This window comes from Uloborus diversus, chromosome 6 (genome assembly GCF_026930045.1).
Source record: "Uloborus diversus isolate 005 chromosome 6, Udiv.v.3.1, whole genome shotgun sequence".
NCBI classification, from domain to species: Eukaryota; Metazoa; Arthropoda; class Arachnida; order Araneae; family Uloboridae; genus Uloborus; species Uloborus diversus.
The window spans coordinates 119,401,644-119,428,757 of NC_072736.1; the positions used below are offsets into that span (position 1 = coordinate 119,401,644).

The 27,114-nt window shown below is 32.6% G+C and overlaps 1 protein-coding gene across 4 annotated transcripts in view; it reads right to left on the reverse strand.

Annotated features, from left to right (window-relative positions):
- Window positions 1-27,114, reverse strand: part of LOC129224027 (interferon regulatory factor 3-like) — a 74,706-nt gene that overhangs the window by 29,071 nt on the left and 18,521 nt on the right. Inside the window, exons 1-2 of one of the 4 annotated variants that reach the window (XM_054858422.1) lie at window positions 9,518-9,533; window positions 1,164-1,288 (exon numbers count right to left, since the gene is read on the reverse strand). The exons of 1 other annotated variant lie outside the window; for it this stretch is intronic. In XM_054858422.1, coding sequence (XP_054714397.1) covers window positions 1,164-1,177 — 14 coding nt within the window. In that variant the 5' untranslated portion in view covers window positions 1,178-1,288; window positions 9,518-9,533. Of the gene's footprint in view, window positions 1-1,163; window positions 1,289-9,517; window positions 9,644-27,114 lie in introns of those variants that run through there. 2 more of the 4 variants (XM_054858421.1, XM_054858423.1) reach the window with 2 other exon arrangements.

Below are 27,114 nucleotides of genomic sequence, written 5' to 3' on the forward strand. Positions count from 1 at the left end.
AGTCAAAATTGGCTAGCATGCCTCTAATATTTCAGCTAAGAATGAAGTTAGACATAGGAGGAAAAAAAAAAACACCTTAATTACAAGTTATGTCTTCCTCTAAGGAATCTTGGGACTCCGGAAGAGGGTTTATTTGAAAAGGGTTATCAGCTGGGGAGATATGTTTATGAACAAAACTTTTTAATTGGAAAATTTCAATTTTAAGTTTCTCTATTTCTAAGTTCTTAGATATGCAGTTGTTGCAAAATTGTGAGCAATATTGAGATTGATTTGTAATCAAAACTTTTAGTTCGTCAATTTCAACTTTCAGGTGATTGATTTGCTTATCTTTATTCGTGAGCTTATTTTCCAAATTCTTAACAATATCGAGGACACTGTTGTCGCTGCTGCTAATAGTAACCTTAGGGGGGGGGGAGGGGCGTCTTCCTTGCGGGCGACGCTGGCCCACGTTTTATTTTCTTCTGACAGCTTCCAGCTTCCTATTGATAGAGACAGATTTTTCTTGGGCTTTTGATTTGTAGATTGGGCAGCTTTTGTCGATTGCTATGTGGCTTTCGCCACACCAAAAACATTTCGGAGTTTTATCACACGTTTCGTGATTATCCCCACACACTCTGCACTTTATTTTTGCTTTTGCAGTTGTTTTGTTGATGGCCTATGCCCATACAGTTATAGCAGATTTTAGGCTTTTCAATGTAATTATTTGTTCTGAAAATTAATCTTCCTATTTTATAGCTCTGTCTATTTGTTTTTCCTATTTCCTTAACCAGTATTACTGGAATAGGATCTTCTGATCCTTTTCTGTTAAATCTTATAATTTGTGAAACAAAGATCCCTTCTGTTTTCAAAGCATTTGCTATATATTCTAATGAGATTTCTGTGTCAATATTCTTGACGACGTATTTGCTGCTTATAGTTTCTTCAATTAACCTGATGCTAACTCCAGTGTTGACCAGAGATTTTATTTTCGTAGCTTCGATAACTGTATTGAGTTTGTTCTAGTTTGGTTTATGATACGAAAATACAGACATCCGATGATCTCATGTTTTACTTAGCTGCAAGTCAAATAACTTTCGGAAGGAGCGCTTTATTAACAAAGATCAACTCAGCCAGTAAACATTCTTTTTCGCAGATGAAATTTAAAACAATATATAATTTCTTACTTGCTCAAAATCATTTTCCAGAACCTTGCTTTGATTTTCCTTTTTTATCTTCTTCAGCCTCAGTGTTTTATATTTATGAATTTGTTACACATAGATCAAAACCTTTTTAATTCTCTCTGGGTCGCCTAAAAAGAGTAAGAAATTGAGGTTTTATTTCTTATAATCAGGACTTAATTTGCTCACGGGAGCTGAGCTCCTGTACTTCTTTTCAATTTTATGCAAATTTTTACATTTTAGGAGAAATTCAAGTTGTTCACGCGTAAAAATAGTTGAGAGGACTATAGAAATCCTGCACTAAGATACTTTTAAATTTATATATTTTGTACTTTTAATAACTTTTTAAGAGTTATTAAACTTTAAACCGAAATAACTTAAGCTTTTTTTTTTAAACATAAGCGAAATTACCAATGTAACGTAACAGATATTGGCAGGCCAGTTGTTTCGGGAGGTTAGGAGCCCCCCCCCCCCCCCCGGTTTTGAGAACCGTGTGGGCGTGGTTCCTGTTGTTTTACCGTATATACCCTTTGCCCTGGAAAAATTTGTGCGATTGAGCTTTCTCCTTCCATTGAAGTAAATGTAGATTTTTTTTTATTACTTTCTTCTATATCTAATATATAGAAGAAAGTATTGGATTCGTGCAAATTTTCGAATTTCGAATTTTGACGGATTCGAACGTTTTGAGGTGTGCTGAGTTCATTTCGACTATTTTTGGAAAATGTCTGTCTGTGTGTGTGTGTGTGTGTGTGTGTGTATGTATGTATGTATGTGTGTGTGTATGTATGTGTGTCACGTCTGTGTGTGACCAGTTTTTTGTGGCCGCTCTACAGCAAAAACTACCGCATGAAATCGAACGAAATTTGGTACACATATGTGCCCGTATGTGAACTTGTGCCCATTGGTTTTTGGCGCGAATTCCTCCAAGGGGGGTGGAGCAATGGGACGTTTTTTGAGTTACGCGTGCTTGCTATTCCTCAGGAAGTAACTGGCGGAATCAAACAAAATTTAGTCCATATGTTGCCATTAACAGGAACAGGTGCTGATTCAATTTTGGTGTCAATAACTCAAACGGGGGTTGAACTATAGAACGTTTTTTTGTCGTCAATTGTGACTGCTGTATCTCAAGAAATAATGAACGGAATGAAAGAAAAATTTATCGGCAAGTAGCCCTTAGTGGGTATAAGAGCTGATTTTATTTTGGTGTCAATAGCTAAAAAGGGGGTAGCGCAATCGCCCGTTCTTTTTTTCCATTGTGAGTACCCTATCTCAAGAAGTAATGCTACGTTCTGGTTGAAATTTGGAATATATGTGAATCCATACGTAAACAGGCTTTGGTTCAATTTTGACGCCAATCGCTCCAAGAGGTGTTGATTTTTTTTTTTTTTTTTTGCGAATAAAAATAGCTTTATTAATGCAACAATAAGAAAGATAAATCGTAATAGATTATTGTCGTCTGCGTATTTCTCGTGATTTTAATTGTATGGAAATGATCGGAAATATTATCTCAATGATTTAAAATTTTTAACTGTTGCCATCTTATGTTTGTTAACAAATAAAATATTTGTAATTAATTCAAGCAAGGCTTTTAAAATAACTTTCAATTTTCGCTCTTTGCTTTGCTTTTGCAATAATTCAGACATTGGGATGGTCGTCAAGTTTTTGCATGTGTAATTTTGTTTTTGTTGGGAATATTGCTTCCTCGTCAAGCATGGGGAGGGATCAGAAAAAAAAAAGAAAAATATAGAAGAAAGTTTCGTGATGGCCACAACATACTAGTTTTTTTTTGAGTTTATCGAATGTGGTTTAATACGTTTTTGTATTGACAATAAAAAAAATATTCATCTCTTTTTTTTTTTTTTTGAATTTGATAGTACTTATTGGCCTTTCCTCAGAGTTGACCTTAGGAAAACTCATGCTCCTAATAAAGATAATTCGTTTTTTTTAAACTTTTTTATTTTTTAACTTTTTTTTTTAAACTCCTGACGAACATAATTTTAACATAAATTTTCTCATGGAATGGTTTTTTTGATATTTTTTTGAGTCATTATTTGATGAATGTTTAAAATTTGGAACCAATTCAATCATAAATGAGTGGGATATTAGGCTCAGAACCTTAGGTTGGCCTTAATTGACCCTTTTCCAAAAAAGGTCATATTTTTCCAAATGCAAAGGGCGATTTCATTAAGGGGGTGGGACACGTTGGTTCGCTTTTTTTGCTTTTCATTTTTTATCTTATCAAAAAACACTATGAGCAGTTTGATTTTTTACAGTAAGTTTCATTAAAAATTCCTCAACACCACAGATTGTTTTGAAAATGTTGAATTGATTACCTTTTTTATATTAGTTTTTTAATGGAATCTTGTAAAGTGGACCGACGAGACCCACGGGTGGGGTACGTTGGTCCGCCGAGTGGGGCACGTTGGACCGCATAACTCAAACAACACTTGTTACAATTTTAGCGATAGATACTATCAAAGGTTGTAACTACCTTTTTCTCTTTTGGGTGCACAGTGAAAAACGTAAATTTTAAAGATCAATATAGCATATTAAAATGACTGACTAATATATAGCACTTATATGTAGCATATTCTTATGAATAATCTTAGGGAATAAAAAAAATAATTAATTAATTAAAAATATCATCAATTAAAAAAGTAAATGAAGTATTATATGAAATGCTTCAATACGATAATTATTATTTCTTAGAATTAGCGATTATAATTTTGTTAGTTTAACGTTGATCATTATTATTGCATTTCAAATTTGATTTTGACCAGATTTCATTAAAAAAAAAAAAAAGATTTACATTAAAAAAAAAAGCTGATTCAAATTTTTTAAAAATCAGATTTAAGTATTAAAAAGAAATCGGGATTTTTTCTTCCAACTCTGTAAATTAACACAACTAGAGGGCGGCCAGTATCAAAAGCCCCGGGCGGCATCACATCCAAATACGCCTCTGCATATGAAGATTTATATTCATCATCTTTGAAAATGTCACAATTATATGGCCAAATTCCAGTAACTTTAAATCCATTTTGGATATTTTGGTGTGTCATAGCCAGTGGGAAAGCATTTCCAACAAGTCCTGCAATTTAATGGATTGTGATGGGTTTTTCTGGATTGGACATCATCCATGAGTCACAAGCTTTATTGTAATAACCTTTTAATGGCTCAAAAACAGTCCTATCAAGGGGCTGCATTTTATGACTTGTATAAGGATAAAGGGTTAAAATATGAATACTACTACTTTTTTCCAAGTTCAGTACAGGAATTGAAATGTGACTTTCATGGTTGTCCAAAATGACCAGAACTGGTTTAACTGTATCGTATATGCTTCACAAAATGTTGTTTGAATGCGTAGAAGTTTTCTGATGTCATCCACCCACTTTGGTATGCTGTTCCCAATGAACCCGGTGGTGCTCCACGAAGCATATGGTCCTTAAAATTCACTCTTGGAAAGACAAAAAATGGAGGAAGAGCATTTCCTGCTGCGTTTATGGTGATGCACAAAGTAACTAGCTGCTCTCGTTCAGCTGATATAACTTTTCCAACTTCTCTGCTTTTTTTTTTCCGCTGAAATTTTTGAAGAGACATGTGAGCACTTGTGATACTTGTTTCATCTACATTGTAAATATTTTCAGGACCAAAATTATATCTACTATAAAGAGTTTCCAAATTTTGAAAGAATATCATAACATTGTGTTTATTAAAGCTAATGGCTCGAGATGAACTTGTCGTTTCAGGTTTTCTAAGGCTCAGATTAGGGTGTCTCTGTCTGAAACCATACATCCACTCCTTTCCAGCAGTATGATTTTTAACCCAGCTGTTAGGAAGATACTTAGAATTAACTTTTGCAAGTTCATATGCCAAAACTTTTACCATTTTCAGTGAGAGTCCGTGATAAACTTTTGCTGCATGCACAATGTGTTCTTCCAACATGTCCTCTTCTTTTTTCGTAAAAACTTATCTTGTTTCATTCCTTGCAGAAAAATTGAAGTTTATTGGCTCATCATTCTGAATGTTTTCTTTTGCAGCTTTGTATTTCTTAATATACCGAATAAGCGTGGTTTTAGAAATACACGTAAAGGTCATAAGTGGATTGAATAGACATTTTGTTTTCAATAACATCCATAACAGTATTTTCCATTATATTTGAAGGCACTGCTCCATTTTTGTTTTTCTCAACCTTTTTCAAGGCATCAAAAATGGAAAAATATCTCAAATTGTATCCTCTGATATAATATTAAAATTGAAAGTATAGTGTTAATTTTATGTCAAAAAAAAAAAAAAATTATTTAAAAAATATGTTTCATTATTTCTTCAAAGAGACAGAGGGACTGACAAAAGTTTCTTTATTCAATGTTTATATGTAATTATATTGAAAATCATCATTGATACTTAAAATGTAGAGATTTTCTCTACTAGATTTTCTATTAAAATGTCTTTTTTTTTCTGATTATTTGCTTTTTACCAATTACAAAAAGGAAATAACTTTGACAAACTAATACCATATATTCCAAAGAAAAAGCACAATAAAATTGACATTTTTAAGTTAGTATATCTTTGTGTTCTAAAAATAAAAGAAACTAAATTAGATAATTTAAACAAAAATCTTACCCTTTTCCGCTTTCAATCAATTATTTGTTTTGTTTCTACGTAGAAGGCTTGCTTGTTTTTTAAATATTAATTTATGTAAATTTAATTTACATAAATTATTACATATTTTATCTAAAAAAATTGTCTGCAGAATTTTAGAAGAATATTTGAAAATATAAACAGTTAAAAAGTACAGATGCAAAGTAAACCTTTTTGTAAAATTGATTTATTATTTTTGTTAAATGATCATGAAATATAGCTTTGCTTTTCTTTCTAAGTTTTGTTTTATATTATTTTTTTCAAACATGTGAAATATACAATGAATTTATGATATACAAGCACTCAGATTAAATGTTATGATTACTGAAATTTTAGAGAGAAAAAAAAGTTTTTAAATTATGTGGGGTACGTTGGTCCGGCCCAGTGCCCCACAAAGAGCGGACCAACCTACCTCACCTTCTTGGTCTGAAAAAATAGTGTCATAATTTTTTTTCTTTTTGACAAAAAATTTTTAAAATGCCGATAATTGTGAAATAAAAAAACTTATTTTAAGAAAGAAGTTCAATTTTTTCCCCGCAATCTTGATTAAAACCATTAAAAATTAAAGTTGCAGTTTTCTGAAAATTACTCAGGACTACTGAAATGACCTTTTCTGAAACAAAATTTGTTCAATATAACTGTACATGTGATTTCATTATAGGATTTATAGGACCATAGGTGCTGTTTGTTGGTCATAAAATAAAATAAAAAAATATTAATTGTATTAAAAAAATTGAGACCGATCCAACATGCCCCACCTCCCTCTACATATTCATCAACGTACGTACAAAATTCAAAAATTAGAAAAAAAATATCACCCGTAATGGTCAACAATAAAACAAACTGAAAAGGTTCATTTTTCCTGTTGATCTCCATCTATGGCGTTGAATGGGTCATTGATGGTAATGAGTGGAGCACTGTAGTAAGAAAAAAATCTACGGAATAATTATTTCTATTTATATGATGAATACTGACATGAGTGAGTGACGGATGAGCATTGTGAACAAAAATACTATTCCATGCAAAACTTGTAAATAATATCAAAAATTTTTGCATTTTCTGCGAACTTATTCAACTACTGAAACTGCAAATAAAATTAATCACATATGTACAATTAAAAACTAATATCATTTATTTTAACTTAGTTCCTAAAATATAAAATAAGTTTAAATACTAACATATCAAAGCTTCCCCAGAATATATGTTTCAACATAAATTTTGCTGATTTATTGATTTTTTACTTTAAAATCAGAATTATTTTTTTACAAAAAATGAATAAATAAATAAATAAAACACACGATTTGAAATAATTAGTTATCAAAACTTTATCAGAAAAGTTCTACAAGAACTCGAAATTATAAATAGAATTGTAATGAATATCAGTTATTGTTCTAAAGTAAACAACAGCTGTGTAAGTACAGTTAAGATCAAACCACGATAAAATCACGATTTAGCGATTTTTTCTACTTTCATAGAAAAATGGAGGGTTGGCCTTATTGGTCTACATGGCTTTATTAGGTGCAACAGCCTTATACCGTGCCGTCACAGGCATGGGCACCGACATAATCATATGTAGGAGGTGCACACGCATGTGTGCACCCCCTACATATGATTACCCTCTTTTTTTTTCGTTTACATAAATTTTAATTAATTTATTTATTTATTACTAGTGGCACCCGCACGGCTTCGCCCGTAATAGAAAAATTAAAGGTCTTTTGGTTCGCCTGTATATTTACAAATAATGTATGGTGAATTTTCTCGCCAATTGGCTTGTAAAGACGTTATAGTTCCACGTTATGATAATTTCGTATCTCGCCAATTGGCTTGTGCCCATGTTACGGTTCCACGTTATGATAATTTCGTAATTTATGATAGTTTTTTTCTTAAAATTGGAATAAAAAAAGAACCACATCGAATTTTCGAAAAATCGCTTCGAGGTGCACACCCCCATGCTACAAACTAACTTTGTGCCAAATTTCATGAAAATCGGCCGAACGGTCTAGGCGCTATGCGCGTCACAGACATCCAGACATCCAGACATCCGGACAGAGAGACTTTCAGCTTTATTATTAGTAAAGATAAAGATAAAGAAGATTATCTTTTAAAATCTATTTAGCTATTTATTTTAAAGCGAGTCCGGAGGTATATTTTCATCTTTGCTAAAATTATTCCGTTTAACAGTTTTATTTCTCGGATCACAATATTTTGTTATTTCCTAATTTGTCCCTTGCTTAAAATGAATTTAATGTCACTCATTTAGAACAAATATATTTTTAATGCAATTAAAAATACAATCATTAGCTTTTAACGTTAGTTAAATTTTATTTTTAAAAGCCAGGGAGTGAAAGTGCACCAACTGCCATCGCTTATGTACATAAACATAAGATTAATTTTTCGTAATGCATTTTGTATTTTTTTAAAAGTATTTTGCAGTTTGTCCTGGTTTATTTAATTTTATTTTACTTTTAAAAGCCAAAGGGTGTGAGAATTCACCCCTTGCCGACGCTTGTGGAAAAAAACATAAGATAATAATTTTCGTGATGTATTTTATTGTTTTTGAAGAATTTTGCGGTAAGTCCCTTTTTAATTATAATAACACCCCCTTGCCGACACTCAAGGACATGAATATGACTTTAATATTTTTCGTGATGTACTTTGTAGTTTTTTCTTTATTTAAAACGAATTTAACTTATTTTGTCAAGTGTAAATAAGTACTTAAAAAACATATATAAAAATATATGACTTTTTTTTTTAATTAAAAGAAATTTTTTTTCGATAAAAGGCAGGGTGGTGCAAGTGCATGTACAAAGGCTCAAGCTAAAGCAACACATTAGGTTTTAGCCTAGAAAGCATAAGACCCTGGTCTGTCCGTGCCCTTTTTCGCAGATAAATGCACTTTTTCATACACTACTCGCTTTTTGTTATCACAGAAAGTGACATCAAATGGAGCAACGAGCAACAAAAAACTTCAAGTACAACTGCAGAAAACTCGTTCTATGTAAAGTACAGTTAAGACAGCTGTGCCCACCTAAGGGGGGGGGGGGGGGTCATGGCGCTGACTGCGCCATTAAAAAAAAATTTTTTTTTGGGGGGGGAGGGTGTTTTAAGGGTATTTTTTTCATTTATGGGGGTTCTTGATTTTGGGGGGAGGGGTCTCTGCGAAATTTAGGGGAGGGCACCCCTGGTTAAGAAATCGTGATGCTTTAATTTTTTATATTTCAAGCGTACGAAACTGCAGCTTCTAACCCAGCAAAAAAAGTTTTGTTAAAAACATTGTTTTTCAAACTAGACGAAGAAAACGAATTCCCTGTAGAGTAGTATAGCAAGAATAGAGCAATACCACGTTTTCTGTTCCGGAGGAATTAAATCATGATTAAATTTTCTCAAATGAAGCAGTGAGAAGCAAAGGGATGTGAGTGATTAAATTAAAAATTTGAAGATAACCAGAACAAATGGCGGAGAACAATGGATGGAATCATTCGGTGAAATTTAGAGTTCCATTTGGCAAAATGATCATCATTCGGCAAATTTAAAATTTCCGCCCTCCCAAAAATTTAAGTCCGGTACGCCCTTGCCTGTTTGCAATTAATTCGCAAATTTGTGCTTGACACGCACGCACGCACATACGTAGTTTACTATTGTTACTAAACAAAGAAGTTGTTCTATTTTTATTTGAAAAAAAAAAGTCAAATTAAAATTTTTATTTTGATAATGGTACTTACCAGAGTGAGATTTATTCAACAATGAATAAAAATGGTTATTAACAAATTTTATAACCGTTTGAAAACGGCGATTATCAGCCATTTTAAAGATAGCCCGGGAAAATAGATAAACCGTGAGTATTTTTCTCCGAATTCCTCCGAGATAAAGAAGAATAATTTTCATCTCGCTCCTATTATTGTGGAAACAAACAATTTTATTGGATCTTTCTCTGTGCGCCTGTCGTATCGCTAGTCTGACATCCATGACTTGTGAAAGATGACATCATGTCTTGTGCGAATTAGCCAATCAGGAAAAGGCTCGGCGTGGAGCAGGGAAAGTCCCTTTTGAGGTTTAAAAAAAGATCTGGCTGCACTAAACAAACTTGGAAGCAACTTGCAAAAAGATTATTAAATTTAGAGATTGATTTCTTATAAAGCTTTGAGAATGCATGTTCTCCCAACTAGGAATTATAGCTAAACATACTAAAAAAAATCTCTAAAGGTACCTCATTTGCGGTTATAACTCATATAAAAACATTAGGTGATTGAAAAAAAAAAAGAACTTATCTTTATTGTTTTGTCTTAATTTAAAGTCTAACTGTCAGCTAAAATAGGCTATTCTTTGCCAATTCGATGCTTAAAGCAAAATGAAATTTCTAATTGCCGGCTGAATTCGATTTTACAGCATGTGAGTAATATTTTATTATTCTTATTTTACAAGTTAAAAATCTCTTGCAACTAAGATAGTTTAGAAAAGTGAAAATTTATCCCTATACCTGAAAAGTGATAAACAAAACAAAAGATCATACGCACAGAAACATCTAACCGATAATAATAAAATTCTCCGAAACAAAATTGCTGTGTGTGTGTGTGTGTGTGTTTCAGTTTTTAATTATCTCGCATTTCTGCAAATTTCAACCTTTATAGCCATTTTGCCTGTAGGGTTACTCATTTTACAAAGTCTGAATTATGTGTTTAAGCGTCTTCTATTTCAGTGCAAGGGGGGGGGAGGGGAGAAAAGAAGCATTGAACTCACTTTATTCGTTTACTATTACAAGAACAGATATCGAACATCATAACATATTTCTTTTTGCAAAAATAAATGGTTTTAAAGCTCTTTTAAGGATAAAAGGCAAAAAACTTAGGCTCATCGAAATATTATTCATATAAATAAGGAGATAATAGTCGAGAAGTTGATATTTTTTTGTTTTAATAGGAAAATTAGTAACATAGCAGTAGGGGAGGGTGAGGCACAGTGAGACGAGGGATACAGTGAGACAAAGCCTTTTTTTTTTTTTGGATTTTTTAATTATAATTAGTAAATGATGCCAGGTACCCATGAATCTGCAGCAGTTGGTCATGTGGATACTGGAATATGAAGTTGTTGCTTGAGTTCAGTAGTGTACCTACGGGTTCTGGCGCCACTGGCGAACTTAAGAAATCCCCCCCCCCCCATGGAGTCGCCCCGACGGAAAGTCACCAAAGACCACTGTGACCTCCCAAAAAAATGTTTTGGGAGGACATTAGACTAATTCATCCGACAAATTAAAAGACAGTATTGCAACTTTAATATTCTCTTTTTTTTTTTTTTTTTCATGTTTTCAATGATGAACCAATGTTCCTTAGCAGTAGATGTTATGTATGAATATGGGCGCTTGATAGAGTTTTATCACGCGGAAAAATTGGGATTTCATTTGGCAAATTGAGAATTTTACCCTTGCCAAAAACTTTAGTTCTCCCCCCACCATTTCACATAAATTCAATAAAACCAGCAATATTTGCAACTCGTTAATAAATATAAATGATGTACGTTCTTGAACCAAATGAGAATAAACATCTTACAATTCCGTTTGCAATGAATTTATTACTTTTTTCAAAACAGCTTTAACTTTTAATAGAATTTGTTTCAAACCACTGGTAGAATGTACAGTAAACATAATTTAAACAATCACTAAAAGAAAGAAAGAAACCTTAAATTTTTAAAAAGTAAAAATCAAAGCTTTAAAAAAAATCTGTTATAATTATCAAGCAAAGCAAATACAAAAAAAAAAAAAAAAAAAAAAAATGCTAATCTGAAATTGAATAAAAAACACGGACCATTTACATACAGGTAAAATAAAAGTAGGGTCAGATGGGGTGGAATGGGTATGTTGGGTTGAAATGGGTAGTTTATTGATCTTTCAAGTTACAGAAAAGAAAAATAATTAAAAAAAAAAAAATAAAAACACCCATGTTATTTACAATAGTTTGACTTTATTTTGATTCAAGAAAAAAACCGAATGGAAACAGTCAGTTTCGTCGCAGTCTTCTTGTAAGTCATATTGTAAAAATCAAAACTAACAGATATCGTTGGAACTTTGTTTCAGGATTTTGTTCGAACTTAGATAGCATTCTATTGCTGTTATTTTCATTGAAGGAAGTGTCTTTTGTTAACTGAAAAAAATCAGAAAAGAAAAATTCCATAGATTATAAGAAATTATGTAAAAAAAAATTAAGTGGGGTGGAATGAGTAATAATATTAGGCTTAATGACATAGGTTGTGGAATTAACATTAAAAAGCATTTTATTGCTAAAGTTCTAGAATCTTTATATACTTGTGCTTATGTTGTAAAAATTCTTAACAAGTCTTTGATAGGAAATTTTTTCACTTTCCCCAATAATGCGAAAATGGAGATTAAAGAAGAACACCCCATCAAAACCCAAGTCAGCCAATCCTCAATAATCGTAGACATTACACCTTTAATTGCAGCGAAATTACAGACTACATTGTTTAATAGATTTTTACCCTTATATTAATGTATTTTTGTGGAAAAATAATAAATAAATTCCTGTTATCACTCTGAAATTTAATTTAAAACAATACTACCCATTTCACCCCGCCCCATGGGGTGGAATGGGTATAAAAAGACTTTGAAATAATAGCCTTTTCACTAAATAATAAAATTATTTCAGTAATAATAACTACGGATATGTGAAGCTTATTGCTGAAATGTAAAAACTCAGCTAAGGTTTTTTAACCGACTTTAAAAAGGAGGCGGTTATCAGTTCATACCGTATGTATGTTTTTTTTTTGTTTGTCCACTCACAGCGTCTCACCTAGTGGACCGATTTTGATGATTCTTTTTTTAATGGATAGGGGATGGCTCAACTTAGGTCCCATTACTTTGTTTGGCTATATTTGTTCGTTAAAAAAAAGTTATGGTCAAAAAACTGTAAATTTCATGCAATTTCCCTATTAAATGATTAAATATAAAACCTATTGTTACAAACGTTTGGTGCCATACAACAGTAACATTAATAGTAATTGTAGTGATAATTTTGAATGAAGGCTTTTCTGAAGCAAGCATTAAGTATTTTCAGTGTCATTGCTCTATCGTGGGGGTGAACCTAACCTGGAAGCGAGGTAACAAAGTGATTAGGATCTGCTTAGCCTTCACAACGCTACTAGGTTAGTTTTGCCTCAACTATATATAGTAGTATTTTTATAGTTATAATCTATGCCAATAACAGATGATCTGAGCTAAGTAAGGAGATACAGGATTGCATAAAAAGCAATTTGTATGCTGTGAAATTTAAATTAGTTAGGGAAAACGTAATATTAAATGGGTTATAATTAAATTAACACACAAATGAATTCCAGGGACAAAGATAAATTCTTAGTGTTAATCACTTAAAGTTTTATTCGTGTTTTTAGTTGGTTTTTTTTAGTATGGAGCATTTTTATGAAAAGATAAGATGAAGTTTCGTTATGGATAGTAACTTCTAAATATTTCTGAAATACATTTACACTAAAAAGAATGAAATAAAAAAATTTTGAAAAAAAAATAGAACCGACTTCAAAATTGCTCTAAAAAGTGAAAAATAATTTTATCCTTTAAACACCAACGATAATACTTTTAAACGTAATTTTTGAAGTTGGCGCAAAAACGATAGATAAAATCATTCACAGCCATAACTTAACTACAATTATAAATTTAACCAGGCCCAGTTTCTTCACTACCACATACATTATGCATTGATAACAACATATTTGAGTAACGATATAAATGTTTCGTGACTAACTTTGGATGATTTTCTGAAGAAAATATAAACGAAGCATGGTTACACTGGATTTTGTTTTTGCGTCAACTTCAAAAATTACGTTTAAATGTATTATCGTTGGTGTTTAAAGGATAAAATTATTTTTCACTTTTTAGAGAAATTTTGAAGTCGGTTCTATTTTTTTTTTCAAATTTTTTTTTAATTGTTGGATATCAAATTTGAATAGTTTGATAATCATTTAAAAAATACCTGTTTTTATACCCATTCCACCCCACCTGACCCTACTTTACTATATTTGCTAATAAGGGCCCCAATATTTTGTTTAAACTTTTTATGCTTATATTATTTATTATAATGAGAATAAATACTTAGCTTAAGAAAAACTATACACCCTAAACTAAGCACGACAAAATGTCGGCCACTTCCCGAAAAAAAAAGGAATCATCATACATACAACGCATTCTCCACCACCGCTCCCTGGTATACAAATTGTGTGTAGAAGTGTTTAGCTAACTCAATGAATCGGAATAGAATTTCACAGTTTTTTGTTGAACGCATTATGTTTCTCTCACAATCCTACATGCTGTCTCCGTGATTTGTATTCAATGAAAATTTTTAATTTCATTGGGGTGAAATCCCTTTAAATATTTAAAACATCACCAAAACCGATCTTTTCTTCCTAGAGGGTTTTTTTAACAATTTTTTCACTTATTTTTCATTGTGTAAAATTTTATTCTTATTCTCACTGTGGCTTGAATGCTGTTTCACTGCACCATGTGCGTGGGATGCAATAAGACAAAACTTTACGCTTCTTTTTTTTTTTTTATAATATCTCAAAAACTTTATATGATAATGAAATTTTTCGTGTCTCAAAAGTTTGAAAACATAAGCTGCATTACAAATCCACCTTAAAACTTTTCTCATAGAATCTTGAATTTTATATTTTTCGTCTTACTTTGCCCCACCCTCCCCTGTTGATAAATCTTTCTTTACAATTGCTCTTTACAATTTTCAATAATATAAGTATATAGCTTGCGTAGAAAAAAAAATACATTACATTGAAAGCAACTAAAAATTGGTTTGCGTAACGCTCAAAATAATGTTAACTATGATGAAGAATGTCAAATACTTTAAAATTTAATGAGCAACTGTTCTAAATAATAAATAATGAAATGCCCAAGTGTAAAAAGTTTTAAAAACATTATTGGAGAAAATAAGCATGAAAGTGAAGATTTGAACGTAAGTAACTACTTAAACGAGCACGTTCCGCACTACACTGTTAAATATTCAGGAAACTTTTATGGTAAATATTACTGTAAAATGGAGTGTTTACAGTACAGAAAAAAAATTACAGTAAATTGTACCTAGGAAAATAAACCACTGCAGGGCCAATTGATACGCCACGTAACTTACAGTGTGAGGCAAATAACACAGTATTTCCCCTCACTCTGTCAATCCGAAGGTCCTGAGATCGAACCTGCAGCTTGCATTTTTGCATTTTTTAGCTCTCGTTAATTCTACCGTAAAATTTTACAGTAAAATAGGATTTTACAATAAAAGTTACTGGCAACATGGATGTCAGTAACCTTTAATGTAAAATTTCAGAATTTTTTTTTAACAGTGTAGCGCAGCCAGAAATTCTTTCCAGAAGGGGTCTTTTGGTCACAACAGTCCTTACACGTGCATTAACTGCTGTATTAGGATTGGCGACAATGTTAAAACCAAGACATCTGGGGAGAATGTTTTGACCCCCAACCCCCCTCCCTCCTACTTAGCTGCGCCACTGACGTTCCGCAACGCTGGATTGTCCCTGCAAGTGCTGATGAATTATCCTCTGTGCGTTAGCCAGCCAAATCCCCAAACCTAACCCCATGTGATTTTTTTTTTATGAGGTTTCGTCAAAGACGGTGTTTATACACCACCGTTGCCTACAACATTGAAAGGACTGAAAGATCGCATGTGGGTGATTCTCTAAAATCTTAACACTATTATGTCCCAGTAGCCTAACACAAAAATTGTTTAACTCAGAAAGTGTTTTCATTTTTTTAATAGTTGGAAATAACTTATTTGATGCTATTCGACTCTTATTAAAACAATAACTCGTTTAGTTTTTTCTACAAAATTTTTTAAATGACCTCAAAATCACACTTTTGGAGTGTCCCCATCCATCTTTCAAATGGATTTAAATTATTTAAAAATTTTACAGCAACATTCCACAAATTCAATTTGTAGTACAAAATTAAGCATACAAAGGTATAAAATAGCATTCCCTTTAAATAAATCAAATTATTTAAATCATTAAGGTACATCGTTTTACACTTTGTCCCCAGGTTTCATGTCATTCTCTTGTCCTAGGAATGAGTTCAATTATTATAGATTTAAAAAAGGAATTTTCGATTTGCTGTGCTACAACACTGTTTATGATCACCATTTTGTTAGATTCCTTGAGTCTTAAGTTCACATGAATTGTCTGCTGTTCTTACTAAAACATTGAAGTTCAAAAATGTATTTGTAACATTTTTGCTGTCATTCTCCTGGACAAAATTTCTGTGTTAAATAAAAGAAAAATAATAATTTTACTCATATAGTGTGTAGTTGAAATAAGAGTTTAGAATCGAAAAATAACATTACTTAACTTAATAATAATCCTGGGCTTACGCAACAGGCAATTTGTATGGAAAATGTCACACTCCTGTCCCAAAAAAGTGTCATACTCCTGTCCTAAAAAATCACTCGTCTACCATTATTTCTCAAGCACTGGTAATGCCTCCCGTGGAATAGAAAGATTTATTTCCAATACATTAGTTGGAAAATAAGATTGATTGAAGAAAAGAAAGTTAAATTTGGCAAACGATAAATAAAAAATGTATCAGTGGAGTAATTCGCAACTCCAACGAACTATAGGGGGCACTGCAGTCACTGTCTAATGGCGGAATTGAAAACTAAAACAAACGCATGTGGTAACGAAGAAAATGCTAAAAGTGTTGTGATATTTGTTCGTACGTATGATTTTTTCGCTTTATTCATTTGAAAAGATTTTTCAAAGTCTTTTGGTTATTCTGACCCATATAGAAAGAGATTAGAAACCAAAAAGTATTACGAAAGTAAACAATTAATGCAGAACACACAGTAAGTTGTTCTGAAGCAGCCATTTTCACGATGTTGAATTCGGAATTCATAAATTTTGGTTCGCTTCGAACGGCATTTTCATTTTGTACCGTTTTTTCTATACATTAGTACATATTAAGTTCAGTTTCGTGACATTTCCAGCATTTGTTGACATTTTTGTCACATAGTGCACATACGTGGCAGACTGTCAAGAGTAACGTTTAACACTAGATAATTTATTTCTATGACTATATGATTGGATATCCAAAGAAATCATGCATTTAATTCATTCGTCATGGAAATGATTTACCTGATATGCGAAATCTTGTCAAGATACATTATTCTTTCACATAATTTTAAAACCATAAGCCTATAAACAGATTTTTGGCGAACTTTTATTTTTTATTGTTCAAATTCTTAACGTTCTTTCTGGATTTTTCAATCTGTTCTGCGATAAATATTTTCAAGAAAATTTATTTGCATACTGTCTATTTCAGTAGGATACTGTAGTAACAAAGGTTATTTAAATCATTTATGTGGAATTAGGTTAAGGAAAAGTGTCCAGTCAATGTTGTTAAGTTCGTTTTTTTTTCCATCGAATTGAAAAACTGATTCAAATTCACTCAGAACAAAATAAATAAAATGTGTACTCACAGTTTATATATGGTGGTAGTTTTCTTTTCAGTTGATTGACCATTATTTCTTTTTGCTTATCGAATTCTGTAATCTTACTATAATTTTATTCCACTCATGATAAAAATTAAAAATGGTTTAACTAAAAATGCGAAAACTCGCCAAGGCTACTTTGCTTGCACAATACTAAAACTACTATAACCCTAAACAAATTTGGCGAAACCTTTCAGCTGAGAATAAAAGGAATAAAGTAAATTCTTTCTCGGTTAAACATTTTTCATTTTGTTCTACGATAATAAATTCAAGAAAATATTTTGCATACTGTCCATTCCAACTAAATGCTGCTGTAAAATATGATTAGTTAAATTAATTTAAGATTAAAAAAACTCATATTCTTACAAATTCATACAAAACAATAAAAAATTTTACCTGGTATTACGTTATCCAATTTTGTTAATCCAGACTTTTCTTGTTTACGCTTCCACCATTTAATACTTTTTTGAAAGAAATAAGAAAAACTAACATTATTTTGAGAAGCTCGAGAATACTACTAAGGGACGAATTAATTTCTGTAGCTGAAAGCAAACTAAGACACATCGATTGCGTTAATAAATACTCAGAACAAACTGCCTGTGTTACGTCAACAGACACACGTGATGCGCAACGTGGCAATGTTTTAGGTGCAGACGCAGTTTTATAAATCACCGCAAGGTAGCGTATTCGAGCGCTGGAGTTCCGAATTCTATTCATTTAAAAAAAAATTGTTGTTGTTCAGGCGAATCGTTACAAAAGAGATTTATTGGTTAGACATTTGTTTATCTAAATGTTGCTCGAATTGGTTAGTGAAGTTGCTATAAATTTCGTAGTTGCTTTAAATTAAAAGTAAAATATATGTTATTAATATTGCTGGTTCCCTTTCTGTTTTTTATGTTTGTATTTCCCGAACCATAAAACAATTCGCAGGTAATGAGAAGGTAACTTTTCTTCTTGTAAATTTTATCATACTGTGTTGGCTAACTTAAAGAAAGTTTTAATGTTGCAATCGATTTTTTTTTTCGTTGAAATGAATGTCCGTTATTAAGAGTGTAAGCTATTCAAAGTGGATAATATGGGAAAACCTATGTGGAACTTGTGCTCGAAGTAATTGGGGGTATCCATTAAGGGAGGTTTTGCACAAATTTAGTTTTGTCATTTAATAATCATACTTTTTGATTTAGGCTTCAGTTATATCTTTATTACTTTAGTTACATTCCATGAAGAAATTCATTTTGTAACTCTCCTTGTGCTTCTTGTCAGTCTCTTGCTGTATGAAAATTCGACCCCCTCTTTTGAGGGTGTAACATAGTTAAAGTGAGTTCCCTCTATTTTTCTCGTAATAAAAAAACTTTCACAGTTTATCCTATTTTTATGTATCACTAGCTCACTACCCGGCGTTGCCCGGGTGCTTTTTAATGCAACATATCTTTCGGATAATCAATTGAATGAATTCTATCTAAATGAGCGTAAGAAATACATTCATAACGCTTTATAAGCTCAGATTTTCAAAACACTTTAAATAACACAGAAAATCAAGCGTTTGAAGAAAAAGTAGCATTAACTTAAAGCAAAAAAGTATGGGGAATATTGTTTGGGCTATGTAGTGTCCACTGGTACGTTGTCTGAAGTTAAATCAGACAGGTGGTGCGTAAATTGTCTTAATGCAAATGACAAATGATTGTCAAAGACAAATGATTGTCTTTTGCACATCTTGTGGGAAAACCTTTTACGTGATGCTTCGAAAGAAAAGCGTTGTGCCCCCATTGTAGGTTTTGTTTTCCCCAATACATCAAAAAATGCAACAGTACTTTTCACATACATTTTATTCGGAAATAAATCATTGAATGTTTCCTTAGAAAGAGTCGTGAGCTTACCAAAAAATAAAAGTCAATCCCTATTATTAGGCACAAATATATACAAAATAGTCTTCTTGGACATGGTTACAATATTTTCAGATTAATTTAAAATCATCCGCAATGTCCAAAAGCTAAACAAATAGTCCACCGTACAGAAAATAAAGAATTCAGTCAGTGTTGTTAACAGACGATAACACTCCGTTTTACGGATTTTTTGTCGGTGTTTTTGAGAATGAAGGTATCAAGTCATTGGTTATTTTGTATGTTTTCAGGCAAGCACATTTCACAAAAAAAGTTTGCTTAGTATAAAAAAAAAAAAAAACTGTACCAAATGTGTCTACTCGCTCTTGCCACGTTGATTTAGAGCAGTGCCATAGAGTAAAATTGGATAAATGTAACTTACCTAAAAAGACGCACGTCAGCTACATATTATTTTCTTATATTGACGTCAAATTTCTACTTTTGTAGATAAAAATGATAGTTAGACAGTAATATTAATGTCTTGTACGATTTGAAATTTGTCAAGATTTAAGTTCTAGTTCAAATTTTTAAAACCTTATACTTGCCGTAAATGTTATACATGATATCTCATACTGATGCAGGTAGAGAGAGCACGTATTTAAGTTTTCTTGATTATAATAAAATATGTTATGAAGCCATCGTATAAGGGCTTTAGACTGCCATCTCTGTTTAGTAAAAAAAACTTTTTTTTCATGGAGAAAAAATCATAAAATCGGTAAAAATGCAGTTTTTTCGCCGCAAAAATAATTTTTTCTTTATCAAAAAACCAAACTAAACTTTCAAAAACGATATCTAGAGGACATATGGGTCCTTATTTATTTTTGGTAAAAAGAATAATTCAAGTAGGTTAAATACTTTTGAAATAGTGTCCATTTCAAATGGAGTGTTTTGCCGGTTTTTTCCAAAATGGCGGATTTTGTTTAGAATTTTAACAGGCTGTAACTGAAGAAAAAAAAAATTTCTTGCAAAATCCTTTTGTGATATTTCATATGTCCCTTAGTTGTAACTACTGTAATCTTTTCAAAAAAATCAGTGATGGTCATGTGACAGACCCTGCCTGATTTGAAATGGAATGGCTCATCTTCCAAATTGGATTTGATGTTGCCAGACCCTAGACTGAAAAATTTAATAGTTTTTAACTAAACATTTGAGTTTGAAAAAGATAATCTTTGCTTGTTGAAACTTTTTACTGTAAGGATAATGTGGGGGTTTTCCCACATTAAATTAGAAAATTATACTTTCTTGGTGATTTTGTGAATAAAATGACGTATAACATAATGGTATAAAGTGTGCTTTATATTTTTATGCTGCTGTTCTATTTTCCGTGGATCGATCCATGTGCGGATTTTTTTTAAAAACTTTTGTATTATTAAATTTTTGGTGCACAGTTTTTGTTTTAGTTGTATACCGACGTAATAAACTTTCAGGGAGGAGCAAAACAAATGTTCTTCTCTGTTCACAGTGCTTTCTATCTCTCTCTCTCTTTTTTTTTTTTTATTAGGGAACGTGGAAAGTTTTTTGGGGACAAGGAGTTCATAGGAGTGAGTCTTATACTCTGGTTTTATGCTGAAAAGTAAGTGAAAAATTTGTAAAACAAACCCTTCAGGAAAAAAAGATCGGTTTTGCAGATATTTTAAATATTTAAGGGGGTATCACCCCATGAGAGAGTCTCCCAAATCTACCTCTCTAGTCCCCCAGAAGAGTGTAAATGGCTAATATAACGCTCCCTTCTCCTTCAAATAAAAATAATAGCTATGAAGCGGTTGAAAAATACCATTTCCAGAAAGTGGGATGTTTAGGCGGAAAATAGTGGTCATATTTGAATTCAGAGGGGTCATTTTAGATAAGAAATAGCAAGAATTATGTCAGCAGCATTTTTAAGGTGTTTTTTTTTTTTTTTTTTTTTTTTTTTTTTTTTTTTTTGCCGCGCAGTGTAATTGGTCGAAAAAACATCACCACAAATACCGACACTGCATGTTTTACGCAGAGTAAAAAAAAAAAAGAATAATATAAAGAATTAATTTATTTTAAACCAATTTTTCGATTGTATTACAATCCATCCATACTATTATAGTTAGGAAATAATAGAAATAATGTGTATCTATGTATATTATATCCATCTTATGTACATTGCATCCATTATGTATAATGTGGGAAACAAGTGACAAGCATAATTATTATTACCATGTTCATATAAGTTATTCCCACTTTTATAATGACGCATTCGTTTTTGTTTTGCGGTAAAAATAAAACAAGAAATAAACGAAACAAAAAAAAAAAAAAGAAGAAGAAGAAGAAATTCTTTTTAGCTTTTTTTAACTGATTCATGCAAAAAAAAAAGTTTTTAAAACTTCAAAAATTATTTTTCGACTATGAAAACCGCTCATATGACAAAGGCGAGAAGCTGCCACCCTTACATATCTTCTTTCAATTTTTTTCCATGTCACATTTTAATTTTTACGTAAAAACAAAGAAAAAGAGTGAATGTATAGAATCTAAAAATATTTTAATACTAGGAAATTCTGCTTCAATCAATAAAATTCTTAATTTATTGCTCTCAAGAAAAGAGATATAAAATAAGTTAGAAGGCCAAAAGATGCGATTTTAGGCGTCTTTGCTTTGGTTGTTCTCCCGATTCCCATTCTTTCGTCAGCAAAAAGAGGGTAGTCAGCAAGGGGAGTCGGAAGAACTCTTCTAGACGTTTTCCAGAATTGAAGTCTGAAAAATACAATTTTAATTATAGAAAAGAAAGGGGGGGGGGGCAGGGTCTCCCCCAGAAAAATTTTCTGAGTTCAGTGTTATAAATATTGAATTTCTAAAATTGAAGTCTATTTTAGGTTAAATTAGGTGACGTTAGGGGGTTGGGGCTCCTCTTAAAATTTTTCCGAAATTGAGACTTTTAAAACAAAATTTTTACGCTATACAGTCGAGCGAATATTCCTTTATCTCAAAGTTTTCATCGGGTCCCATACTCTTGAGATTGTTGTGGAAACTTCCCATAACTCGAACTACCAATAACTCGAACGTTCTAGCCGGTCCCTTGGGACTTCGAGTTACTGTGAGTTGACTGTACACGGTGACGTTTAGAGATTGGGGAAGGTTCGGGAGCTCTCCCCAAAAGTTTCTTGACGCTGAAGAACACCATTGTAGGCTGTCTCTGGTGACCGTAGGGGGCGGAAATGGTTTCTGTTGTCTACTTTGGAAAATTGTCAAAATTAAAATTCTTAACAAGACGCGATTATAGCCCATCTCTGGTACGGGACCCGGCGACTCTACTCCGTGAATTTTTCTTCATTGAAGTCTTAAAACGCCACTTCAGGCTTTGTTTGGAAGAGGAAATAGAGGTTCGGGTGTTCCAGGTTCTTTCCTGAAATATTTTCCAAAATTAAAGGGAAATTTAAGCTTTCTTTGAGAATAAAGAACATGGGGTCTCGCCCTCAGAAAGTTTCTAAAAACGAAATTATGTGTGATGATCTTTGTATGCTTGTCTATAAGTAACTCTCCCCCGTGGAAATTGTTCAAAATTGAAGTATTAAAAACGCAATGTTTAAGAATGTTAGGTGAGGGAGGACCTAGGGATTTCCCTTGAACATTTTTCAAAATTGAAATTTTAAAGACGTTTAAATTCGAGTTACGAGGAAAGTTTGGGTTACGGATCCCCAACCAGATTTTTTTTTTTTTTTTTGAAATTAGAGACCTAAAAACGCATTTTGGGTTAGCTTTTATGGAATTAGGCAGGGTTCGGTGCTAGACGTTTTGGCTGTGTTGCTAATGTTGGGGGATAGGGTTGGAGGCTCTTCCAAAAAGAAGTTTTCTACATAGAGGTTCTAAAAATGCAAATTTTAAGCTATCTTTAATGATACAGTGGGTAGGGTAGGGTGGAAGATACAGGAGCTCTTCCGATAAAAAAACACATTTTAAAAGCTATATTTGGCAACGTTAGACAAGGGAGGTGAGTGAGATCGCCCCCCCCCCCCCCTCTTCTTCCCAAATAGCTTGATACTGAAACCTCACAAACTGATTTTAGGTTTGTGTTTGTTCAAATTTGAGGTGAAAGAGCGGTTAACTAGCTCTTTTTGGAAGTTTTTCGAAATTGAAGTCCTAGAAATGAAATTTAAAGTTATCCTTTTGCGATATTAGGCAGGAACTTGGAAGCTCTTCTCGGGGAAAAATTCAAAATTTAAAGACAAAAAAAAAAAAAAAAAAGAAAAACAATTTTACGTTTTCCAGTGGGGTCAAGAGTTCCCTTCTGAATCATTTCTGGTTTCTGGGAGGGGCGTAAGCCCCTTAGAACCTCCCGTGGTCGCTCCACTGGTCTTCTGGCTTCCCAATATTTTTGGACAGTACAATTAAAATTTTTAAGTGCAATGCACGTGTCCAAATGTAAACTGTTCATTATAAGTCCGGAATCGCGTAAGCTGCAAGTCGGACTTGAAAACATAAAAAATTCTTAACTGAACTTTGAGAAGTCTACAGAGCAAGGACGGCTAAAAGGGAGGGGCGATGGGTGCGATTGCCCCTCCCTTGAAGGATCCTGCATTGGCAATTTTCCCGAGTAAAAGTCCTGTTTTAGGCGAACTTCGATAAAAGGAGATGGAGTGTAAAATTCCCCAAAAATATTACGAAACTGAAGTTTTAAAGTTAAAATTTTGAAAACCTCTTTTAACGGAAAAAGGTCGTCGAAGAGAAAAACCGGCAGTCTCCTTGGATAAAACTGTATATTTTAGTTGTTTTGGATGAAATGCTGTGGCAGTCTCTCCCCCCCCCCCCCAAGCATGGAAAAAAAAAAGATATGTTGTAAGAAGTAAGTTAAAAAATCAATCACCCCCTCCTTGAAACATTTCTGGATCCGTCCTTGGTACAGAGATGTTCAAACGCTATAAGAAGCGTATTCATGTGCAGGAAATGGGAAATACGCCTCAGAAATTTAGTCCATCGTATTTTCGTGCTTTGTATTTCGAATAAATATTTGACATAGCAAAAAATGGAGGGAAGGGAAGAAATTGAAAATTTTAAAATGTTAGGCATTTGAAAGGGTTTTTCTAAACTACAAACGTCAAAATTCTGAATGATAAAAATCCAAATCTACTCATCTTGTCTTTCCCTGCAATCTTCTAATTCATGCTTAGCAAGTTAGTTTTTTAAGGAATTAATTACTACTATGACGTTTACTGCTTTCTTTTATTCCACTTCTCAGACAAACATCGAGGAGTGTTTTCATGTCTTTAAATAAATTTAAAAAAAAACAACAACAACTCTGATCATAATTATGCTTGTGCGTTCAAAGGTGGTGAAAAAGTAATTTTAGCTTTTTAGTTAGATAAAACTAGGTTTTCACTTGCAGAAGTCAGCTATAAAGGAATTCACATCATCTGCTAAAACAGAAAAAGTCACTCATAAAAACAATGGCACATTGCTTAAAATGTTTTGCAGAAGACAGGTATTACCATCAACAGAGAAATCTTCCAATATGGTTTTAATTTCAAATTATCTTACTAAAACAGACCATGTTCATATCTGCCCCATGTACACTTGTACTCCTCCATCTCTACACTATTTCCTAATTTAATTTTTAATTCCAGCTTAAATATTTTCATTCTTCAGAATTTATAATCGTTTGGGTCTTACAATCTTGGGTGTAACTTTCTGACCTCCAATACGAACTTTTGATTATTCTTATTATTATGAAAAAGCATTCTTTCTTTTTCCTTTTTTTATTTTTATTTTTATTTACTTGTTCTTCACTTTTATCACTGAATCCGTTATTTTAATGTCTACACAATACGTATAACAAAAAGGTTCCCACAATGCATAACAGATAAAATCGTTTGATTTTTATTGACCTTGTTTCATTTTTAATCGTTGTGGAGCCATAAAAGCAAAATTCTCATTCGTCGAATTGCTGGATATTCTCCTCCCAGGTGATGAAATCTATCACATTCGTAACCGCTAAGACCGATGTAGACGCCTACTTGTTAGATATGAATTTCGGGGTTCGAAAAGGTATGCGATAGGAAAGCTTTGAGTAATTCCAGATTTTTCGCTAAGATAAGAGTGCGCTGTGGTTAAGACCAGGGTTACCAGATTTTAGAACAGTAAATACGGGACAGGCTTCGAAGAGAGAAGGGGGAGGGGGGTATTTTTGAGGTTGAGAGCAATCACTGGTTATGTATTTTTAAGGGGTGATAAGCAACCATGTTTTAATAGCTTTCGGAAGATTTCTCTCAATATGTTTATGGGTGAGCACATTTTTAGAGGAACTCTAACTCAAAGAATAAAGCAAGCAATAGAACGAAGTTCAGTAAAGAGATCGACATTGAACAGGTGCTAATTAGTTTTTTTACTTGCCTTCGCTATAAGTTAAACGGTGCTATTGAAAAAAAAATTCGTGTTAGATGTGACTGCTTTATCTGAAATAGTAATGCAAGGAATCGTACAGAAAAACTTGTTTTTTAGTGCCATGCCAGCCAATGGAGAAATTCGAATGAGTAAAATAATTTTAATGCACCATTTGCAACTTATCGCCTAAGTTCATAACTTTTTGTGCAGCTAAGCTGTTAAGAACTTCCTTTATTGTTGAAAACTCATCGTATAGATCATCTACTAATACTTTATTTTCAATATGTAACTGTTCTACAATAAATGACAAGTCAGAAAACTACTTAATCCATTAAAGCCATTGGTCTTAAAACAAGAAGTGAATTTTTATCTGTGAAATCAAACTACTTTCTCATGTAATTCACAGCTGTTTCAAAAATTTCTGGTATCCCTCGGTCATTGTATTTTTCTACTGTCTAGATGTTTTAAGGTTTTAGTAACGAACGATTCATAAAACTTATCTTCAGATCTGCTCTCTAGCTGTTTTACCAAATGTGTCATAATATCATTAATTTATCAGCTGCAGTTGTAGATTCATTTTGAAGTTTTTTACTGGCAACTTCAAAAACGGGGGACACATTACTAAGAAAATGGAAAACTAATGCAACCTTATTGGTTTCACATGTTTTAGCTGTACTTTCTTCACTTAAAAGCTATAATTTTCTGACAGGCTTAGGGATGGATTCTCCCTCGCTTATAAAATAATTCATGAGAGAAGGCCAAAATTTATTGAGTCGATCTACAACAGGAGCTAAACTTAGACATCGTGTCGGGAAATGTTTTAGTAGGTCTTTAAACTAAGTTAGCAGCAAACTCAAAAAACTCCTTTAGGTCATTCCGCTTAGCTTTGACATCAATTTCTAAAGCATCGACAGCATAGCGAAATGCAGTGTTGCTATGCTAAAACCCTAACTATATGAGCTAAACACCCTGACTTAAGTAAATTGTTGTTTTCCTCTCTAAATAGCAATTTTCCTTGGCATATACTGATCGCTTTGTTTCAAAATTAGCGTTGGTACTGTCGGTTGAAATGATGAAACTGACTGTAAATCCAAGTCTGATTCAATCAATGCTTTAATAAGAGTCAAGCAGTTTACTATAGAGTCTGCCGTCTCGGAACATTTTGCTCTTTGATTTTCTTATTGCTCTTTATTTGACATTTTTTGGTTTTTTTTTATATTTTTTCCCTTAAAATAATGTTTCGTTTTGTACAATATTGTTATTAGCTAGAATACGGGACTTTAGCCGTCCCGTATGAAAGTTCCACGGGACGCAGGACAATTTTTCAAAATACGGGACTGTCCCTTGAAATCCGGGACGTCTGACCATGGTAATTGGCAGCCCCGCTTTTTAAAAAGGAAAAATGGGAGCACTATCTGTGTGCATGTGCGAAAAGAAAAATAAACACGGTAGACTATAATACAATCCAATATTCTCACAATTCATAAAGTTGTTATAGTGTACATCTCACAACAGCCAAATTTCATAGGAAAAGCCTGAGACCGTATAGCCAAGGGAGACGATCTTAGAAACTGAGGATTTAGG